The following is a 13660-nucleotide window of genomic DNA, read 5'->3' as shown; positions in this document are numbered from 1 at the left end:
ATTTATTTGAAGCACAATTGAAGACCAGCTATGATCCAATTTTCAGGCTAAGGCAAGAAGCACTTAATGAGGGCATCACATTTTGGCTTGGTACACTAAGTGATTACTTCTATTTGTGATTCTTGAATCAGAATCAGGTTTATTATCACTGGCGTGTGACGTGAAGTTTGTTCACTTAGCAGCAGCAGTACAATGCAATACTGTACATAATGTAGAAGAAAAAAAGCAAAATAAAACAAATAACTAAATCAATTACAGTAAATGTATATTGGATAGATTAAAAATTGTGCAAAAAAACCCAGAAATACTATATATTAAAAAATGAGGTAGTATCCAAGGGTTCAATGTCCATTTAGGAATCGGATGGCAGAGGGGAAGAAGGTGAATTAACCCATAAAACAAAATATGACTGAATTTTAATACTGCAGTATGTCCATTTACCAAGTGTGATCAGAAAAAAATACTTGAAGACATCTGCAAGCCTGTGAACATCAATACAGTTCACATTGCCATCCACAGAGACACAATTGACTTTTATACACAATGGACATTTCTCCCCCTCTCTAACATATCATACATGTTTTCAGAAGCACTAAAACAGAATATAAAACAACAATGGGTTTGCAGACAAGGACAATCCAGATTCAGTCATTCTTTTGTATAACTGTAAACATCTGTGGAGAAAGAGTTAACAGGTCTGGTGAAAGGTCCTTGGCCTGAAACATCTCCAAAAAATACTACCTGATTTGTTCAATATTTGTAGTTGCAACAAGAAAAACAACAACAGCAAATATGCAAGAGACAGTCCTCTGGCCTTCAACCTCCAGTCCCTGGCCCACAGCACCTGTTAACCTGACCTCTATTATCGCAAACCTTCCACCGCGTAGCTCTCTGACCTGGACTCCAAACTCCAGCTCCTGCCCCTGACTCTTCACTTACTGCCGCTGACCTCCAACTCTCTCTCATCTCACCCCTAAATCTAACCTGACCCCTAATTCCACACATTGTCCTCAAAACCATTGGTATGAACCTAAAAAGAAAATCAATTAAGTCTGTGACACGATATCGCAGCTCAATGTCATCTTGATTGGAATTGTGACTCCCAAGCACTTATATAAATTTAAACCCTCATTTTATTTTTTTCTTAAATACTTATCTAGATTCCCTGTTGTTTGCCTTAAGTGCAGAAGCTCTGAGGAATCTATCAAAACCTTATGATGTAGTCAATGATTTGGACTATGGGATGAATTGATTTGTGGGTAAATTTGCCGATGATACAAAGATAGGTGGAGGAGCAGGTTGTGTTGAGGAAACAAACAGCATGCAGAGAGATTTAGATAGTTTAGGGCAATGGGCAAAGAAGTGGCATATGAAATACGATGCTGGAAAGTGTATGGTCATGCATTTTGGTGGAAGAAATAAACGGGCAGACTATTATTTAGATGGGAGAGAATTCAAAATGTAGAGATCAAAGGGATTCAGGAGTCACTGTGCAGGATACCCTAAAGGTTAACCTCGTGGTGAATGCAATGTTGGCATTCATTTCTAGAGGTATAGAATATAAGAGCAGGGATGTGATGTTGAGGCTCTATAAGGCACTCATGAGACCACACTTGGAGAATTGTGTGCAGCTTTGGGCTCCTTATTTTAGAAAGGATTTTCTGACTTTGGACAAGATTCATGAGAATGATTCCAGGAATCAAAAGGTTACCATATAAGGAACGTCTGGCAGCACTTGTGCTATACTCCCTGGAGTTCAGGAGAATGAGGGTGGATCTCATAGAAACATTCCTTAGGTTAAAAGGCCTGAACAGATCAGATATGGCAAAATTATTTCCCATGGTAGGGGAGTTTAGGACAAGGGGGGCACGACTTCAGGATTGAAGGACATCCATTTACAACACAGATGTGGAGAAATTACTTTAGTCCAAGGGTGGAAAATCTGGGAATTTGTTGCCACGAGCGGCTGTAGAGGCCACGTCATTGGGTGCATTTAAGGCAGAGATTGATTAGCCAGGGCATCAAAGGGTATGGGGTGAAGGCAGGGGAGTTAGAATGACTGGAAGAATCGGATCAGATTGAATGGCGGAGCAGACTCAATGGGCCGTATGGCCTACTTCTGCTCCTACATCTTATGGTCTTGTGGTCTTAAAACTTCAATTAAGACTTCTATTAAGTCCATTACTATATCTCAATTCTTAAGCGTTCTTTTGAATTTACATGCTGATACAACTTAGGAAGGCTTATTTTGAGACAACATCTGTTTTCATCAGAAATCCATTAAATATTAAGACCATAAGCCATAGCAGCAGAACTAGGCCATTCAGCCCATCTAGTCTGCCCCACCATTTCATCATCATTGACCCAGGATCCCATATACCTGCCTTCTCGTCATATCCTTTGATGCCCTGACTGATTAGGAAATGATCAACTTCCACCTTAAATATACCCACAGACTTGGCCTCTATCGCAGTCTGGGGCAGAGCATTCCAGATGTATTACTCTCTGGCTAAAAAAAGTCCTCCTTACCTCTGTTCTAAAGGGTTTCCCCTCAATTTTGAGGCTGTGCACTCTAGTTCTGCATACCCCCACCATAGGAAGTATCCTCTCCACATCCACCCTATCTAGTCCTTTCAACATTCTGTAGGTTTCAATGAGAATCCCCCACATTCTTCTAAATTCCAGTGAGTACAAGCCCAAAGCTGCCAAGTGATCTTCGTATGTTAACCCTTCATTCCCAGAATCATCTTTGCGAACGTCCTCTAGACTCTCTCCAGTGACAACACATCCTCTCTGAGATATGGTGCCCAAAACTACTGAAAATACACCAAGTGCAGCCTCACATTATCTCCTTGCTTTTATATTCTATGACTCTCGAAATAAATGCCAACATTGCATTTGCCTTCTTTACCACAGACTCAAACTGTAAATTATCCTTCAAGGAGTCTTGCACGAAGACTCCCAAGTTCATTTGCACCTCTGACGTTTGAACCTTCTCCCTATTGAGATAATACTCCGCACTATTCTTCCTTTTACCAGAATGCATTATCATACATTTCCCAACACTGTATTCCATCTGCCAATTTTTGCCCATTCTTCCAATTTGTCCAAGTCCTGCTGCTGCATTGCTTCCTCAGTACTACCTACCCCTCCACCTATCTTCGTATCATCTGCAACCTTTGCCATAAAGCCATCAATTCCATTATCACAATTATAAACAAACAATGTGTAAAGCAGTGGTCCCAATACTGACCCCGAGGAACACCACAAATCATCGGAAGCCAACCAGAAAAGGTCCCTTTTATTTCCAATCACTACCTCCTGCCTGTCAGCCACTCCTCTAACCACACCAGCATCTTTCCTGTAATGCCATGGGATTTTATCTTTAATACTAGACTCCAATACTTTCCCAGCCACTGAGGTTAGGCTAACTGCTCTATAATTTCCTTTCTTTTGAATTCCTCACTTCTCTAAAGAGCAGAATGACATTTGTAAACTTCCAGTCCTCTAGAACCATGCCAGAATCAAGTGATTCTTTAAAGATCATGACTAATGCATTCATTAAATAGTAGACAGCTTTAAGCAACTGTAACCTTTATGTCAAACAGGGTAAGTTCGAAACAAAACCTCATTCACTTTAAAGCAACCTTATTAAGAGAATTTTAGTTACAGAAAACACTCAAATTATTTTTTAAAGTGTCTGGCGACATCTTGTGTTCAGTAAGGCATTTACAAGCAATCCTCATTACGCTGGAAAAACTGCTTAGGTTAAAGCACTCTTGTGGCAGCCTATCTAACAAACCAATGTCACTACTCGCGACCCCGACCAATCGCACCTCCGATCTATCTGATAATAATGTTCCAAAACTCAAAGAACTGTATTTGACCCTTTATTAGCATCTAGCAAAACATACAGTCTTGAAGGGATGCAATTAAGTGAAATTAAGGATAACTAAGTGGTGAACAAAAGCTATGACATCCATCAGTCCCCAGCTCCAAACTGTGCAGAACAAAGCACGAATATGCAACTTATCCCCTTCACTTTTACCATGCCCCCACTTATGTGATAAAAGCACAACACAGAACACAATGCAGATAGAAAACAGGTGCATGGCTCCTACAACTCTAATCCAACACTTTCTTTAAAAAATTAGAATAATCTAAAAGAAATGTAAGGTTTGCTCTAGCTCATTCAAAGAAATCAATTCCAAATTAATTGCCTGTACAAATAGTTAAAATTAGGACCAGACATTCTATTATGGACAAACTTGGCAGCATTTGTTTCAAATACTTAAGTGATCAACTCGTGGGCTAGTAAAACAACCAAAAGTGCCCAATTATATTCCAGAAACAGTAATCATATGTGTCAACAGATGCTCTGCAGTGCTATATTATATTTCCGAGACACCAGGTGCCCATGTCAATGAGAGTACTGTATCTAAGCAGCAGCGCATTTTGTACATCAGTGCACAAGCCAACTCAACAACATTTTGATTTCTAACCATTTACACCTTACCATAATATTCATTTTGTAAATCATCATACTGGCTTTCTGAATTTTTTAAAATGCTGGATAGGTTTGGGGAAAAATATGGATGCTTTTGACTAGATGATTTGTCTTTATTTTTATTAACAGGAGTCTGTCTGTGTTTTGTTTGGTTTCGTCCACCTTTTTTAGCTCTTGCAGCCTTAGAACCCTGAATAAGAGAAGAAGGTTAGAAGTAACTTGACACTTTCAATGTTAAAATGGCATACAGCAACAATTTTTTGAAAATAAATCAGCAGCAGCACAGAGGGCTTGGCAACTTATTTTACTAATCCCACATATTGGTTTTATGCTTTCTAGAATCAATCACTCTCTCAATAAACACTGTAAAATTGCAAATCCTTCCAATTGAAGTTATTGGCAAAATATGAACTCGACATTCAGGCAAGGGCAATGAATCACCAATTTGCCATCAGTGTCCTGTTTTGAATTGCTGCCTAAATATCATGTAAATTTTTCAAAGTTTATGTTATTTTTCTCGTACCAAAATTTTTGAAATAGCTTTAACATATATACTCTGGCTTTCAGGGTAGTTTTGTTATGGCTGATCCTTTATAAAGAGAGGATTCAGAAAAAATACAAATGTAAAAACTGGAGTGGATGTAATGGAAGCAAAGAGGAAATAAACTGGGACAATCAAGAATGATGCAAAAAAGGAAATTTTACGTAAGATTAGTAAAAACTCTGGCCATTTGATAACAAAATAAGTTCTAGCTTTAACAGCCTTGTTAACATTTCCCTAGCAATTTTCAAACCCAATTGATGCGGCACAGTTCACCAATTTCATGTGAAAAAAGTTTGGCCAGTGAAAAGATGTGCTGATTAGAAGAAATAATGAAAAAAAGGCCTTTATACAGCCCTGTTATGGAAATCCCCAAGGCCAATGAAGTATTTCCAAAATATACTCAAAGATGCGTGGCAGCCAATTTGTACACAGCAAGCTCCCACAAGCAATGCTATAATGACCAAAAAACATATGTTTAAACAAAATTCTGGAAATACTGAACAAATCAAGTAGCATCAATAAAGAGTAAATGTATTGGGTCAAAAAATCTTTTTTTTTTCTTCTCCAAAGATGCTATTTGTTCTGTACCTTTTCAATAATTCCAGCACAAACTATGTGTTAAGCCCAAGAGTCAAATTATAAAAAGTAGATAACTATTTTTAAAAATTACCTAATGTTTTCCCAGTGTATATGACAAATAAACTCTTCTTGAGCTTCCAGCCAGGTACAAGTGTTGATTTTAACTGTCATTTCCATGACAAACTCTGCCATCTTCATCAGGGATGATCCCTGGGCATGTCAAGTACCAGTGGTGTATACACCCCCATCATCCATCCCTCCTGATTGAATTAGGACTAACTGATCAGGTTTCTGCTGTACCACCTTACTTACAATCAAATTCTAGTTTTTACTTAGAGCAAGACCTTTGCCTTTGTTAAAATGCTTTTTCTCTTGTTTTATTGCAATAGCTTCCTTCACCAGGTGATCCCAAAAGTCATTGGTGTGGCACAGAAGTTTTGTGCCCTCAAAAGTCAATTCTCCGGCCATTTGCAAAAGTAACGTTTTGCTACTGCTGATTTCTCCGGGTAACCCAAACGGATACCCCTCCTGAGCTTCTTGATGCGGGTTTCCACCATGCATCCCATCTGGCCGTCCTGAGTCCTAGGTCAACTTTGACCCACAGAAACCATGTTTGAGCTTCCTTACGGGTTTGTGGATAGTAATAATCTAGCATTTCTTCAGGATCTTGATAATCCTTCCAGAAATCGTGGAAATATAGGGAGGACAGGTGGTAGCAACAGATTCCTCCTTGTTGTTAGGTTGACCTGGGACTCAGGACAATTGGCGTTTACAGGATTCCCTGTGAATGCGGAGCAGCATATACCGGCCATCCCTGATGAAGATGGTAGAGTTGGTCATCGAAACATTGATCAAAATCGATACCTGTACCCGAATAGAAGTCTGAGAAGTTTATTCATGTTAACTATTTAGATTACAACTCATGTGGAGGGAATTTTGAAAGAGAATAGTTTCTAGATAGCAGAGTAAAAGGTTCTTTATTAGAATCACAGAGTGGGAAATTACAAAGCTATAACAATGTTGAGTTTAACAAACCTTCAAACACAAGAATATAGGAGCAGCAGTAAGCCTTAATCCTGCCTCATCATTCTACATGATTATGGATGATCACATGCATGAAATTTAAATACAAATACTATGACTATAGCAACTGACAGTACTTTTATTTGACATATAACTGGGGCTCAAGCATAGCGCATAGAGAGGGCATAGACAGAGAAAGGATGTAAACACAAAGTCTGAAGAAAGGGCAGCCTCAGCAAGAGGGAATGTCTGTATAGTTGTGGAAAATATTAACTTCATAAAATAATTCCAGCTTTAAAAAAAAGACTATCCCAAATTAGCTGTATATCAAAAGCTAATTTTAAGTTTCCTTTAATACTGAATATTAATAGAAATTCATTGTAATAACTGTTGGTAATCACAAATGATGCATTGTATATTTGAAGAGTCGATGTTAAATGTTATTCTCTCTGGCACCAAAACAACAAAGGAAGAATTTAAGAATGTTCTATCCTTATGATATACCAAACACAGCACATAACACATTGCAGGTTTACAGCACCTCAAGGCTTTAGGTTTGCATTACCTGCAAATTAGTTCCTTTTGAAGTTGAAGCAACTTTTTGTTTTCTCATTATTCCTTATCTCAGATGCTTTTTTTTACATCAAATAATATCTATACAAAGTAAACAAAAAAGGTGGGTCAAGTCTTGATGCAGATTTCCAAAAATCACCAAAATTAAAGTTGTTAATGTTAACTAGATAGACAAGAAATAACATGAAATAACTTCCTAGCTCAGACTATGAACACAGAAAATTCACTCAAAATTTCTCTCTCATGCATATGCATGAGAGTCATGGATTTGGAGATGGTACCTGTCAGCAAGTCTTACTTCCCACAGAAGATTCCATAATTTTGAGATCAAACTGATACAACATTTCAGTCTCAAGAACAACACTAATAGAATAGCTTTTTCGCTAATGTGCGAGCAAACCAAATTCTATCTGCCACCTTGGTGGGTGGAAAAAACTTGAGGAGACCAATTCCAAAGAAATGCAAGAAAGATATCAAACATATCTAGCTAACAACATGGAACAAGACGCCTTAAGCATTCAACATCATTCATTGTGGATGATCTCTATCTCAGCACCATCTTTCAGCATTATTCCCACATCTTCTGATTCCCTCAATATACTCAGAAATATATCCATCATTTTTTTGAATGAACTCAGTGACAAAATCTCACAGCACTCTGGGTTAGAGAATTAAATGTTCTCTTACTGTTACTGTTTGTGGCCCTAGCTCAGTATATACAAAACTTCAACTTCATTCAGGAGGCAAAGAGTGGGAATAGAAGAAATGAAAGGATTGACTGTTTTCTGAATGGAGAGAAAATACAAAATAAAATGGTGCAAGGTGACTTGGGAATCCTTGTGCAGGATTTTCTAAAGTTTAATTTGCAAGTTGAGTCTGTGGTGAGGAAGGCAAATGTGATATTAGCATTCATTTCAAGAGGACTGGAATATAAAAGCAAAGGTATAATGTTGAGACTTTATAAAGCACTGGTGAGGCCTTACTTGGAGTACTGTGAGCAGTTTTGGGCCCCTTAATCTTAGAAAGGATGTGCTGAAACTGGAGAAGGTTCAAAGGAGGTTCACGAAAATGATTCTAGAATTGAATTGCTTGTCATATGAAGAGCTTTTGATGGCTCGGGGCCTGTATTCACTGAAGTTCAGAAGGACGAGGGGTGACCTCATTGAAATCTAACAAACAATGAAAGGCCTTATTAGAGTGGATGTGGAGAGGATGTTTCCTATGGTGGGAGAGTCCAAGTCCAGAGGACACAACCTCAGAATAGAGGGGCATCCTTTTAGAACAGTTTCTTTAGCCAGACAATAGTGAATCTGCTGAATTCTTTGCCACAGACAGCTCTGGATGCCAAGTCTTTATGTATATTTAAGGCAGAGGTTGAAAGATTCTTGATTGGTTAGAGCGTGAAGGGATACGGGGAGAAGGCAAGAGATTGGGGCTGAGAGGAAAATTAGATCAGCCACGATGAAACGGCAGAGCAGACTTCATGGGCCAAGTAGTCTAATTCTGCTCCCAAATCTTTTGCTTTAATGGTCTTCATTTCTCTCCTTTTCAAATACTGACTGCAACGTTGAGTATCACCAACACTATTTCTACTTTTGAGTTTTTTCTCCTAGAGTCTTGACCTCAAGTTATCCTTTAGTGAAACTTCACTGAAAAAGGTGGTCTGATCACTTGACAGGAAACCGCTACGAACAAACAGACAGCAGTATTTTGTATAACAGCTCTTCATAGGATGTAACACACACCAAATGCTGGAGGGAACATAGTAAGTCAGGCAGCATTTCTGGAAAGGAGTCCACATGGTCCAGCATTTTGTGTGCAGCTCCGGATTTCCAGCATCTACAGGATCTCTTGAGTTCATCAGATGTAAACCATTTTGAGAGTTTTAGTCATATGGTACAATCTAATAAATCCACACCAATACCTACCCTATTTGCCAGCACCTGGTCTGTACTTTCCTATGCCTTGGCGATTCAAATGCTTGGCGAGATACTTCTAAAATGTTGTGAGTCTCTCCTTCCACTCCTCCTTCCGGGAGGTAAACAGAAATCCCTCAAGTGCTTCCAAATTTCTTACCCTTCAACCTAAATCTATATCCCCAATTTAGGACACTTTTGCTATGGTAGTATAGTATGAAAGTATTCTCGACTATTTAATATCTATATTCCTTCATTATTTTGCATGCCTTAATCAGGTCAGAGCTCAGCGTCCTCTACTCCAAGGAGCACAAACCAAGCTTCTCCACTCCACCCGTGTAACAGAAGCTCTATCTCAAGCTGCATCCCGGTGAATGGCGACACAAGTGAAGACAGCTGCTGGAATCTAGAGCAAAAACGAACGACATTCTGAAGGAACTCGGCGGGTCAGCTAGCATCAGTGAAGGGAAATGGGGCAGTTGACGTTTCTGATCGAGACCCTCCTGAATTGACGTCCTGGCGAATTTCTCTGCAACCTTGAGCATCTTGCTATAGGTCCTCGTACGCTTACATTCCCAAACACTGAGCCCAACACTTTACCTTCAGGGGGTAAGTACCGGCAGCCCAGGCAGCCCTCACCTGCCCAGCAGCACGGCCTCGCTGTCTCCGCGGCTCCGGGCAGCGTTCACCCGCCCAGCAGCACGGCCTCGCCGTCTCCGCGGCTCCGGGCAGCGTTCACCCGCCCAGCAGCACGGCCTCGCCGTCTCCGCGGCTTTTCAGCGTCCGCTCCCCGCCAGCCGGCCGCACTCTACTTCACTGCCGCTTTTCCCGCCGACAAACGAACCGCCGCCAGCGCCGGGCTGCACCACGACAAGAGGGTCCGGGAAACATACGGGGATGCTCTGGGGAAGTGAAGCATCGGAAAAGCCTTGGTGTCAGATAAAAACATTAAAAGCTATTTCTTTAAAGCTGCTTCTTGAGAGGATATCTCCAAAGGAGATTAAAAGGAGTTCTGAATAATTTGATACTTTCTACAGTCTCCCCTATTTTAAATCTTTACCATATTGGACTCATTAGCGACTCCTGTGTCCGGGAGGATCAAATGCATCTCGAGCGTTTCACTTGCTGCGTTCACCAGCAACTTTTGTGTGTGTTGCTCGGGCATTTGAAATTTATCCAGATCATTTACAATGCTAGCATTTATTGCCCATCTCCAACAGCCCAAGAAAAGGAGTTTTCTGAGATCACCATGTTGTGAAGGTACACCAATGTTATATCGGGGGTAGTCTGAGGATCTAGACTAGGGTTGCCAACTGTCCCGTATTTGCCGGGACATCCTGTATATTAGGCTAAATTGGTTAGTCCCAAACGGGACCGCCCTTGTCCCGTATTTCCCTCGCTAAGGTAGAGCGTTCCTATGAAACCTTTCGTGCCGAAATGAAGTGAAGCGCAGAAGTAATTACCATTAATTTATATGGGAAAAATTTTTGAGCGTTTCCAGACCCAAAAAATAACCCACCAAATCATACCAAATAACACATAAAACTCAAAATAACTCCAACATATTGTAAAAGCATGAATGATATGATAAATACACAGGCAATATGAAGTAGAAATAATGTATGTACAGTGTAGTTTCACTGAAGAGGATCGCCAAAACCGATTTTCTGTGTGTGGGACGGGGGGGGGGGGGGAAGAAAAATCGGCACGTACACGCATGCGCACACATGCCCGCGCAAGACTTCATGGTCATTGTAGTCTTTCTCGGGGTAAACACTGTCCCGTATTTGACTGCTACTTTTGTCCCTTATTTGGGAGTGAGAAAGTTGGCAACCCTAATCTAGACCCAGTGCCAGTTGAAGACACACATACATATTTCCTCATCGGGCTGGTTCAAAGTTTATTATCAGAGTACATACACATCATCACAACAACTCTGAGGTTCTTTTTCTGTGGCCATACTTAACAAATCTATAGAACGGTAACTGTAAGCAGGATCGATGGACAACAAACTGTGCAAGTGCAGTTATAAATAAATAGCAATAAGTAACAAGCATAAAATAACAAAATAAAAGACTCCTTGAATGACTATAGTAATCCCCCTTTGTTCAAGAGCCAGATGGTTGAGGGGTACTAACTGTTCTTGAACCTAATGGTGTGAGTCCTGAGACACTTACACCCTTCTGCCTGAGGGCAGCACCAAGAAAAGAGCATGGCCTGGGTGGCAGGATCTTTGATGATGGATGCTGCTTTCTTACGTTTCACGTAGATGTGCTCAATGGTTGGGAAGGTTTTACCCATGATGTACTGGGCTGAATCCACTATCTTCTGTAGGGTTTTCTGCTCAAAGGCATTGCTGTTTCTCTACTAGGCCGTAATGCAACCAGTCAGCACACTTTCCACATCCATAGAAGTTTGCAAAGGTTTTTGATGACATGTTAAATCACCACAGACTCCTGAGGAACAGGAGGCACTGTCATACTTTCTTCAGAATTATATTTATATGATGGGTCTAGGATGGGTCTTCTGAGATATTGATATCCAGGAATTTAAAGTTACTGACCCTCTCCACCTCTGATCCTCGTAATTCATGGACCTCTGGTTTTCCTCTCCTGAAGTCTACATTCAGATCCTTGGTCTTATTGAGTTAGAGGTTGTTATGCTCAGTCTCCCTCCTGTATGCTAATTCATTACCACCTTAGGTACAGCCTACAACAGCAGTGTCATCAGCAAACTTGTATATGGTGTTGGAGCTGTACTTACAGTGGCATGCAAAAGTTTGGGCACCCCTGGTCAAGATTTCTGTTACTGTGAATAGCTAAGCAAGTAAAAGATGACCTGATTTCAAAAGGTATAAAGTTGAAGATGACACATTTCTTTAATATTTTAAGCAAGGTTTTTTTTTAATTTCCATTTTTTACAGTTTCAAAATAACAAGAAAAGGAAAAGGGCCTGGAGCAAAAGTTTGGGCACCCTGCATGGTCAGTACTTAGTAACACCCCCTTTAGTAAGTATCACAGCTTGTAAACGCTTTCTGTAACACACATCAAGGTTGCTGGTGAACGCAGCAGGCCAGGCAGCATCTCTAGGAAGAGGTACAGTCAACGTTTCAGGCCGAGACCCTTCGTCAGAGTACATACACGTCAGAGTACATACAACGCTTTCTGTAGCCAGCTAACAGTCTTTCAATTCTTGTTTGGGGGATTTTTGCCCATTCTTCCTTGCAAAAGGCTTCTAGTTCTGTGAGATTCTTGGACTGTCTTACATGCACTGCTCTTTTGAGGTCTACCCACAGATTTTCAATGATGTTTCGGTCAGGGGACTGTGAGGCCCATGGCAAAACCTTCAGCTTGCGCCTCTTGAGGTAGTCCATTGTGGATTCTGAGGTGTGCTTGGGTTCATTATCCTGTTGTAGAAGCCATCCTCTTTTCATCTACAATTTTTTACAGATGGTGTGATGTTTGCTTCCAGAATTTGCTGGTATTTAATTGAATTCATTCTTCCCTCTACCAGTGAAATGTTCCCCATGCCACTGGCTGCAACATAAGCCCAAAGCATGATCGATCCACCCCTATACTTAACAGTTGGAGAGGTGTTCTTTTCATGAAATTCTGCACCCTTTTTTCTCCAAACATACCTTTGCTCATTATGGCCAAAAAGTTCTATTTTAACTTCATCAATCCACAGGACTTGTTTCTAAAATGCATCAGGCTTGTTTAGATGTTCCTTTGCGAACTTCTGATGCTGAATTTTGTGGTGAGGACACAGGAAAGGTTTTCCTCTGATGACTCTTCCATGAAGGTCATATTTGTGCAGGTGGCACTGCACAGTAGAACAGTGCACCACCACTCCAGAGTCTGCTAAATCTTCCTGAAGGTCTTTTGCAGTCAAACGGGGGTTTTGATTTGCCTTTCTAGCAATCCTACAAGCAGTTCTCTCGGGAAGTTTTCTTGGTCTTCTAGACCTCAACTTGACCTCCACCATTCCTGTTAACTGCCATTTCTTAATTACATTACAAACTGAGGAAACGACTATCTGAAAAGGCTTTGCTATCTTCTTACAGCCTTCTCCTGCTTTGTGGGCATCATTTATTTTAATTTTCAGAGTGCTAGGCAGCTGCTTAGAGGAGCCCATGGCTGCTGATTGTTGGGAAAAGGTTGAGGAGTTAGGGTATTTATAAAGCTTTGAAATTTGCATCACCTGTCCTTTTCTAATGATGATTGTGAATAAGCATAGCCCTAACAAGCTATTTAAGGTCTGAGACCTTGGTAAAAGTTATCTGAGAGCTCAAGTCTGTTGGGGTGCCCAAAATTTTGCATGCTGCTCCTTTCCTTTTTTTTTCCCCACTCTAAAATTGTACCAAACAAAAATAATACACTAATCTTGCTTAAAATGTTGAAAAGAATGTTTCATCTTTAACTTTATGACTTTTGGAGATCAGTTCATCTTCTACTCACTTAACTATTCACAGTAACAGAAATTTTGACCAGAGGTGCCCAAAATTTTGCATGCCACTGT

The 13660-nt window shown here is 40.4% G+C and overlaps 1 protein-coding gene across 2 annotated transcripts in view; it reads right to left on the bottom strand.

The window, feature by feature from the left end:
• Nucleotides 1-10186, bottom strand: part of cenpu (centromere protein U) — a 38174-nt gene extending 27988 nt beyond the window's left edge. The window contains exons 1-3 of one of the 2 annotated variants that reach the window (XM_063049406.1): nt 9743-10186; nt 7219-7307; nt 4517-4697 (exon numbers count right to left, since the gene is read on the bottom strand). In XM_063049406.1, coding sequence (XP_062905476.1) covers nt 4517-4697; nt 7219-7266 — 229 coding nt within the window. In that variant the 5' untranslated portion in view covers nt 7267-7307; nt 9743-10186. The remainder of the gene's footprint in view (nt 1-4516; nt 4698-7218; nt 7308-9742) is intronic. The other variant, XM_063049405.1, reaches the window with a different exon arrangement.
• Nucleotides 10187-13660: the final 3474 nt, after the last annotated feature.

Source organism: Mobula hypostoma, chromosome 5 (assembly GCF_963921235.1).
Source record: "Mobula hypostoma chromosome 5, sMobHyp1.1, whole genome shotgun sequence".
Taxonomy (NCBI): Eukaryota; Metazoa; Chordata; class Chondrichthyes; order Myliobatiformes; family Myliobatidae; genus Mobula; species Mobula hypostoma.
Note: the sequence above shows the minus strand (reverse complement) of the source record. Positions and strands in the feature narration are given on the sequence as shown.